We start from the raw sequence: 9,777 nt of genomic DNA on the forward strand, positions 1-9,777 counted from the left end.
TAGAAGGGTGTAGGAGGCCAGGGAATGTGGAAGGGGGGGGGGGGGGGCAGGGGAGTAGAAGGGTATGAGGGTGTAGGAGGCCAGGGAATGGGTGGGGGGGTGTAGGAGGCCAGGGGATGTGGGGGAGGGGGGGGCAGGGGAGTAGGAGGGTAGAAGGGTGTAGGAGGCCAGGGAATGTGGGGAGGGGGGGGCAGGGGAGTAGGAGGGTAGAAGGGTGTAGGAGGCCATGGGAGTAGGAGGAAGGGGACATAAGGAGGAGTGGGGGAGGAGGAGGAGTGGGGGTATTCTCAGTCCTCAGAGGTGACATCAATGTCCTCTGAGCTGCCCTGCTTGGTGGCAAGCCTCCATCTGTTGATGTGGTGGTTTCCTTTCTTCTTCTGATGACAGTCAGGCCCCTCCTCCTCCAGCTTCTGTCTCTTGTATTTAGTCCTCCTGTTCTGGAACCACACCTTCACCTGGGGAGGAAGACGGGGACATTAGAGACATCTATATTCTGGACCACACCTTCACCTGGGGAGGAAGACGGGGACATTAGAGACATTTACATTCTGGACCACACCTTCACCTGGGGGGGAAGACAGGGACATTAGAGACATCTATATTCTGGACCACACCTTCACCTGGGGAGGAAGACAGGGACATTAGAGACATCTATATTCTGGAACCACACCTTCACCTGGGGAGGAAGACAGGGACATTAGAGACATCTATATTCTGGACCACACCTTCACCTGGGGAGGAAGACGGGGACATTAGAGACATCTATATTCTGGAACCACACCTTCACCTGGGGAGGAAGACGGGGACATTAGAGACATCTCTATTCTGGACCACACCTTCACCTGGGGAGGAAGACAGGGACATTAGAGACATCTATATTCTGGACCACACCTTCACCTGGGGAGGAAAACGGGGACATTAGAGACATCTATATTCTGGAACCACACCTTCACCTGGGGAGGAAGACGGGGACATTAGAGACATCTATATTCTGGAACCACACCTTCACCTGGGGAGGACGACGGGGACATTAGAGACATCTATATTCTGGAACCACACCTTCACCTGGGGAGGAAGACGGGGACATTAGAGACATCTATATTCTGGACCACACCTTCACCTGGGGAGGAAGACGGGGACATTAGAGACATCTATATTCTGGAACCACACCTTCACCTGGGGAGGAAGACAGGGACATTAGAGACATCTATATTCTGGACCACACCTTCACCTGGGGAGGAAGACGGGGACATTAGGGACATCTATATTCTGGACAACACCTTCACCTGGGGAGGAAGACGGGGACATTAGAGACATCTATATTCTGGACCACACCTTCACCTGGGGAGGAAGACGGGGACATTAGAGACATCTATATTCTGGACCACACCTTCACCTGGGGAGGAAGACGGGGACATTAGAGACATCTATATTCTGGACCACACCTTCACCTGGGGAGGAAGACGGGGACATTAGAGACATCTATATTCTGGACCACACCTTCACCTGGGGAGGAAGACGGGGACATTAGAGACATCTATATTCTGGACCACACCTTCACCTGGGGAGGAAGACGGGGACATTAGAGACATCTATATTCTGGACCACACCTTCACCTGGGGAGGAAGACGGGGACATTAGAGACATCTATATTCTGGACCACACCTTCACCTGGGGAGGAAGACGGGGACATTAGAGACATCTATATTCTGGACCACACCTTCACCTGGGGAGGAAGACGGGGACATTAGAGACTTCTATCTAATTAAGGACTTATATTTCATTTTATTGGATGGGTTCTCTAGGCTCCTCTATTCTGGGAAGATCCCAATTGCATACTCCTCCTCTCAGTCCTCTCTCCTCTTCAACTTCTCAACAACAACAAAAAAACATTGGAGAAGAAGGTCAGAGGGGAACTCTGTCTTTCTCTCCGTGGATGCTATGTTTCACTATTGTTTTGTCGTGAAATTTACCCCACAAAATATGCATTTAGTACGTTAAACAACCATATCATGATCATTACAAGTGAAATCTTCATAAATAGCTACTATTTGCAAAAAAAAATAGCGCTAGAAAAGAAAACAAAACTGGTTGAATAGCTACACTCAACACCAAAAACTGTTCGCTGCATATTATAATTTGCATATCAACACCAAGGTAACCAAGTCAATTGATATAACGATGTTTGGTCATGATGTCATTCTAATGTATTAGTTGTCGTTATAAGCAACTTTCAAGGCTGCCAAAGAGAGGGTAAGGGTATCCTATTGTAATTAATTAGAGTCCTAATGATGCTGGTGGCGATGCGTTTCACGGTGATATCCTCTGGAAGTTATGTCGATGGCAGTCAGACGATTTACCATTATTGAAGAGAGGTTATAAAGATTTTTTTCCCCGCGATTATTTGCATTCAACAACCAGCGCCTATTTAATTTCAACAACATTATGTCATAGAGGCCTTCTTTTTTTATAGTATATAGGCCTTTTTTTTATAGTAGATACATAGATTATTTTAATAATAAATTATATCCTGGAAAAACTAGCGAGAATAATGCAGGAGAGTGTTTGCATTTATTATGGATCCCCATTAGCGCTACTCTTCATGGGCAGTGAAAGAGTTTGTATCAAAATGTCGAGTTATTCATTTGGATTTGACTAATATGTGTCATTATTTCACTGTAGGCTACGTTATGTTGGCGCTTTATGCTCTGCCTAAAGAATATCGTATTTTTTTGTTCATCGGGCTAGATCAACTATTTTTCCCAATAAGAACGTATTGGAAATGGAGCTCACATTACCTGTTTTTAACTGATTGTTAGAGGACTCAGTGAACTTGACAATACATTTCTACAATCGCCTAGTCAGAATTATTTTCTTATAATAGGCCTTTCGCTAACAGGTAATTCCAGCGTAAAAATGTGTCGATATTGGTTCTGTGTGAACTATAGTCCTAATTATACCTGCAGGAAAGAGCGAAAGTTTCCCAGACATACTAATGGATAGCCTAATAGCCTAATACCGTTTTATACAACGTCAATAATAATTACAATTGAATATTAATGAAAATAATAATTACATTTTAGTTGAAATAATATTTGAAATCATGTGTATGGAGCCGGTTTAAAATGTTTATTTCACGGAATATAACGGAATAAGGACCCCTCCATCGAACTAATACATAATACACTGAAATTGTTGTATTTATTAATAACAACTAAATATTAATAATTTGCTGATTTATATGCTTGTTATTAAGGCTTATTACAAACTTGTATTAAAAAAAATATATATGTTGTTGAATATATTTTATTTCGATGAAGAAGCAGGCTTCATAACCAACGCAGTTTGCAGAATGCGTTTGGGCTGTATTACTAATGATTTATATATTCCCGAACTGTGTTCAATACAATTCAATACTGGGTAGAGATCTCACCTGTGTTTCAGACAGACTCAGACTGTTGGCCAGCTGTTTCCTCTCCGCTCCTACTACGTAATGATTCTTCTCGAACGCCCGTTCAAGCCGCAGGAGCTGCGACGGGGAGAAGGCGGTGCGGATCCGCTTGGGTTTCCGGGCGAACGGGCCGTGAAGGAGCATGCTATCTTGGGAAACATCATTTCCTGGGGGCAGAGAGAGGGAGAGAGAGGGAGAGGGAAATCACAGTGGGATTTAGATCGAAGCAATGAACACACTGAGCAACACGAGGCGCGTTTTGATGTGCAGTGAGGTGGAAGAGAACAGCACACGCCCTGTTGGTTTCAAAGGCGAGTTTATAAACTCTTGGTGTAGTTTGAAGTATAGTCTATTCAGCGTTGTAATGTCTATACAGCGTCAATGTAGGCCTCAATTTAAACAGTAGACCTAGATGTTATAGCCTTAATTGTTGCGATATAAAAATCTAGGTCTACTGTTTAAATTGAGGCCTACATTGACGCTGTATAGACATATATATAAGTCAGTGTTTAACTCATCAACAACGTCATGTGCCTTCTTTAAATTGAGAACACTATGAAACCTGTGTTCAAATATTGAGAATACTTGATCGTATGTGTCCAAATAGCCTATATTGTATAGGAGACCTATTAAATGAAGTCACACAGGAACATTAGGGAGAGTTAGCCTAAATATAACCTCTCGTAAAATGTTAGATTAATCGACTGTAGTGCATATAGGTCCCTGTGTGTATTAAAAAAGCGGTTGAGACAAAAACATTTACAAGTGATGTGAGACATATAAATTGGCAGTAAAAAGTTGGCATAAAAATCCCAAATTTGAGAGAACATTTGGGAATAAAATCGTTGTGCACGATCGGCCCACTCACTCAGATAGTGGTTTCGTGTGATTAGGGATAAATTCACAGTGGGAGTAACCGCGTGACAAAGACAATATTTCCTTTGGCTGTGGCCCGATGTGTGGGGAAACCAGCCATGGTGCCGTGGGAAAATAGACTGGTTAGCTATGCACTCCGTTAACCTGGACTTCAGATGCACTCCGTTAACTTGGACTTTAGATGCACTCCGTTAACCTGGACTTCAGATCTAAAGGAAAACAGATTCCTACATATTTTATCATCTGTATCACTGACTTCACGTATACCTTTATTATAACAGGTGATATAACATGTTAGCTTGCTGTGCTATATATTTAGTTTAGAGGTTATTATAACAGGTGATATAACATGTTAGCTTGCTGTGCTATATATTTAGTTTAGAGGTTATTATAACAGGTGATATAACATGTTAGCTTGCTGTGCTATATATTTAGTTTACTGTTATTATAACAGGGAGACAAAGGTCTGTTTCACAAGGAAACCCTGCACGCACACAATTCACAAAATAAATTACAATACAAATATACACAAATAAAATGGATTAATTAAAACACACTAATGGAAAACAATCAGCAAATATGTCCTCAATGAAACAATTACAGCTGCCGGAGAGGCACCCGGAAGTGATAGAGAAGATGGGATGCATAGAAACTATAAGCTGATTTACCTACTAACTTTGTAGAGACTGAAGGAATTTGTTCACTGATATGAAAATTATAATGCAGATGGATATTTTAGCATGCAATAGCATGAGCTATCTTATCAATGTTGAAGAATTTTGGTGTGCATTTCTGGTTTGGTGAATTTTAGTGTGCATTTTTGGTTTGGTGAATTTTAGTGTGCGTTCTCCTCAACTTAATGTTGTTGTTGTTGTTGTTGTTTATTTCGTTTTTTTATCGACATGTCTTCACCTCATGGGAATAGTAAAACATGTACTACTCTGCGTTGAGATGTTTTAATTTCAAAACTCATTGACGTTTTCCTTTTTACCAAAGCGTGTTGTAGATAAGTACACTCTATCTCACATCCACTATAGATACTTATTTCCAGTGGTGGAAAAAGTACCCAATTGTCCCACTTGAGTAAAAAAGTAAAAATACCTTAATAGAAATAGACTCCAGTAAAAGAGAAAGTCACTCAGTAAAATACTACTTGAGTAAAAGTCTCAAAGTATTCGGTTTTAAATATACTTAAGTATCTAAAGTGAACGTAATTGCTCAAATATACTTAAGTATCTAAAGTATAAAAGTATAAATAAGTATAAATCATTTAAAAATCCATATATTAAGTAAACCAGATGCCACCATTTTCTTGTTTTGTTTTAATTTACGGATAGCCAGGGGTCACGCTCCAATACTCTGGCATCACCTACTCCGCCAGATCAGAGGCAGTAGGACCCGAGATGTTCTCTTGATAACTGCGTGAATTTGACCATTGTCCTGTACTGCTAAGCATTTAAAATGTAAGGAGTACTTTTGGGTGTCAGGGAAATGTAAAAATGTTTTTTTTTTTTATTACAATTTTCTTGAATAAAGTAAAAGTAAAAGTTGTCCACATATAAATTGTAAAGTAAAGTACAGATACCAACAACAACAAAAAATACTGAAGTAGTATTTCAAATATTTTTAACTTAGTACTTTATACCACTGACTATTTGTTATGTTCACCTGCGGCTGAAAAGCAAGGTTAACTATAAAGCCCATCCCTCGTTGTCAATAATATTGCAATAAAAACAAATATTAACTGATAATGTTTAACATAGATGAAAATGAATGATTAACATCATCATTATCGTAGCCTAATTGTTGTCAATCATTAATCTGTGAAATGGACATTTCTGAGCGCATGCAGTGTAGGTCACATAGTTTAGTCCTTTATTCTAAAAACACAAGCAACTCAAGAGGCATTATTTTTCTTTAGTTAACCTGTAACTTGGGCTGCTTGACATTGGCTATTGAGATTGAGAAAACACGACACACAATCAATCAATCAATCATTTTACCTTGAAATCTGTGTCCGAAGAACCTGTTCCGTAAAACCCATGGGTAGAAGTTAAGAGGGTCTCGGTGTTGCGTCCCAAAGAAGTGTGCAGGGTGTTGTAGGTGGCCCCCTCCTAGCTGGTGGGGGTTCATGGTCAGCCCTGGGTGGTTGACTGACTCAGGGAACACCAGCTCCGGGTTCTGATACAGAGACCTGCCGGTGGGACTCTGGTACCCGTTCATGAAAGCGTCAGTGGGGTTGGAATACGTCAAAGCCGTCGGTCGGATGGGATCTTCCGTAGTTAGAGGGTTTTCTTTGGCCACCAATGATTCTATCGTAAAACAGCGTTTACCCGCGGACGAAAACATCTTCCTCACTTCACGTATAGAAATCCAGAAAAAAAACAGAATATATCTTGTAACTTACTCTTTAAGCCAGTCACAATGGTACCCCTTCAAAAAGGCATAGTGAGCACCAACGGTTAACCTACGGTAGTGCCCCCTCCTGGACCGATGTTCTGAGCGGGAACCTTGAGCACCTTTTGAGTTAGTGACGCGACGCCTGATCCGCGGAGCTGCGTTTCGTGTCAGGAAGAATATGAGGCGAAATGTGTGCGTCAACGTTCTGGAACCCAGAGGACTGGGATGTGGTGCAGGCAAGGGGCAACGGGGCTGAAACTAAATGGTGCTGATTGGACGAGTACACCTGCCAATGAGTTCTCACAACTACCTGGCGCCTGGATTTAGGACAGAGGCAGGATTGGAGTTGGAGATGACGTACAGCAACTTCAAAAACAACAATAGGTTCATGTCAAAAGAATAGTATAGTGACCCATAGTCTATTTTTTTTTTCATCGGGTGACATTTTGCTCATTGTATAAAGACAACACCAGCAAAAATATCCAGGTTGAATATCCATGAACACATTTGTTATCACGTTGAAATGAAATCAGTGTTTACAAGGTTGACAATGACAGTTCTCTCTCCATTAAAGCGAAGCCTATAATACCAATAATATGCTCATGGGAAAATACGTCAAAGCCTCCCGGTCATAAGTGACTTCAGTGCGCCATCCCGATGTTTCTATTTTTCCTCCTGTCTCCTCAGACCAAACCGCTTGGAAACACTGCCTGTGCCCCGCGCCAAGACCGCTTGTGGTTTCTGAAGAGAGCTCCGTCAAAATGACGTTTTCATGAGGTTGTTATTACTTCTAATTACTATGGCTGTTTGTTTATGTGATATTAGATAGCCTCTCAGTTTAATATAGAGGAAATACGCGTTTTAAAATCAAAGTCCAACCCACTGGTTTAAGTTAACACTCATTTTGGATATCACAACCCCGTGATAATGAAGCGTAATGATTGACTAAACGGCTTCATCAGCAGAAATTGGAAATCTCATCCTTACAGCAGAGATATATATACTGACTCTTAGGCCTATATTATAATTAGTCCTTGCAATATGGCACCTCTTTTAAATAGCCCTCTTTCAGTTAATAACATGACCTAACAGCCTACTAATGTGAATTCTAACCTCGATCAGAAAGATAATAGTAGTTGGTTATTTAGGGCTAAAAGCGATCCTATAGGAATATTAGATTTTTTAGTTCGTTTTGGATTTTCATAGTTAATAGACATAGGCCTATAGCTGATAATTATAATGTAATTGTAATGCAGTGTACTTGTGAAACCTCTTACGATCAAAAACGAATAGGCGAATAAGACAATAAAATAAAAACAAGTTTTACAAATATATTGTTACACCCTTTATTGTCATTATTGCTTGGCATGTACATCTCGTGTACCTTATAGAACTAGCGTTAACCCCGTTTTCTCTAAATGTTATACCTTCAGAATAGTTGGGTTATAATTTAATATAATTTCAGATGGCGATTTATTGTGGATGCCAGGACACAGATTAAAATAGGCCTTCAATTAACTTTTGATTTTTTTGTCGAACGAGATTCATGCCCCGGTGAACAAAGACTCTCAGTCACGACGGCACATTATAGTGTGGGTTAGACTTCTCTAAACCTGTATCGCCGCTCCGCTGATAATATTAACTATATCAATGTTGTTTCCATGGAGACATTTCCACCCGTGAGGTTTGAGGAGACCTGTGATCCATCTCTACTGCAGTAGTCTATGACTCGGTTAGCTGTAGTCACAAGTCCTGGATGTCCGTCTATTGCTACAGCTGTTGAACCCCGCACTGCGCACAGCCTGACAATTTATTAGCGTTCTGATGATGAATAATCGAATCATTTGTCAAAATATTACAGAATATAAAAAGTAAGTTCGCGGGCAGCTTGTAGTGTAGGCTATTCCTCCAAGGACCTATGTAGCCTATGGCTTGTGTTTGGCTTTCATCGTGTTGCACTCTAATTCACGTTGGAAAGTTAATAATTGTCCCCCTAATATGCTCTAATGCTCAGAGTGGAGCATTAGAAAATAATTACCCATGGAATTATGCGGTAGAACAACATGTTGATTGGCTGTTTAAAGGCTAAAGGCTCTTAAACGCAGCCATTGGGTTATAACACAGCCGTTGGGTTTAAACAACACAGCCATGGGGTTATAACACAGCCATTGGGTTATAACATAGCCGTTGGGTTTAAACAATACAGCCGTTGGGTTTAAACAACACAGCCGTTGGGTTTAAACAACACAGCCATTGGGTTATAACACAGCCGTTGGGTTTAAACAACACAGCCGTTGGGTTTAAACAACACAGCCATTGGGTTTACAACACAGCCGTTGGGTTTAAACAACACAGCCGTTGGGTTTAAACAACACAGCCGTTGGGTTTAAACAACACAGCCATGGGGTTATAACATAGCCGTTGGGTTTAAACAACACAGCCGTTGGGTTTAAACAACACAGCCATGGGGTTATAACCATGGGATTATAAACAACACAGCCTGTTAAACAACACAGCCAAGGGGTTATAACACAGCCATTGGGTTATAACACAGCCGTTGGGTTATAACACAGCCATTGGGTTATAACACAGCCGTTGGGTTTAAACAACACAGCCATGGGGTTATAACACAGCCGTTGGGTTTAAACAACACAGCCGTTGGGTTTAAACAACACAGCCATTGGGTTATAACACAGCCGTTGGGTTTAAACAACACAGCCGTTGTGTTTAAACAACACAGCCGTTGGGTTTAAACAACACAGCCGTTGGGTTTAAACAACACAGCTATGGGGTTATAACATAGCCGTTGGGTTTAAACAACACAGCCGTTGGGTTTAAACAACACAGCCATGGGGTTATAACACAGCTGTTGGGTTTAAATAATACAGCCGTTGGGTTTAAACAACACAGCCGTTGGGTTTAAACAACACAGCCAAGGGGTTATAACACAGCCATTGGGTTATAACACAGCCGTTGGGTTATAACACAGCCATTGGGTTATAACACAGCCGTTGGGTTTAAACAACGCAGCCGTTGGGTTTAAACAACAC

The 9,777-nt window shown here is 41.2% G+C and overlaps 1 protein-coding gene across 1 annotated transcript; it reads right to left on the reverse strand.

Annotated features, from left to right (window-relative positions):
* Positions 1-287: 287 nt before the first annotated feature.
* On the reverse strand, positions 288-6,873 carry LOC139383872 (empty spiracles homeobox 1). The gene is made up of 3 exons (XM_071128462.1): positions 6,331-6,873; positions 3,434-3,618; positions 288-455 (listed from the first exon to the last, which is right to left on the reverse strand). Exons 1-3 carry the CDS (start codon positions 6,674-6,676, stop codon positions 288-290), a joined length of 699 nt encoding a protein of 232 aa, XP_070984563.1. The 5' UTR covers positions 6,677-6,873.
* Positions 6,874-9,777: the final 2,904 nt, after the last annotated feature.

This window comes from Oncorhynchus clarkii, chromosome 25 (assembly GCF_045791955.1).
Source record: "Oncorhynchus clarkii lewisi isolate Uvic-CL-2024 chromosome 25, UVic_Ocla_1.0, whole genome shotgun sequence".
Lineage (NCBI taxonomy): Eukaryota > Metazoa > Chordata > Actinopteri > Salmoniformes > Salmonidae > Oncorhynchus > Oncorhynchus clarkii.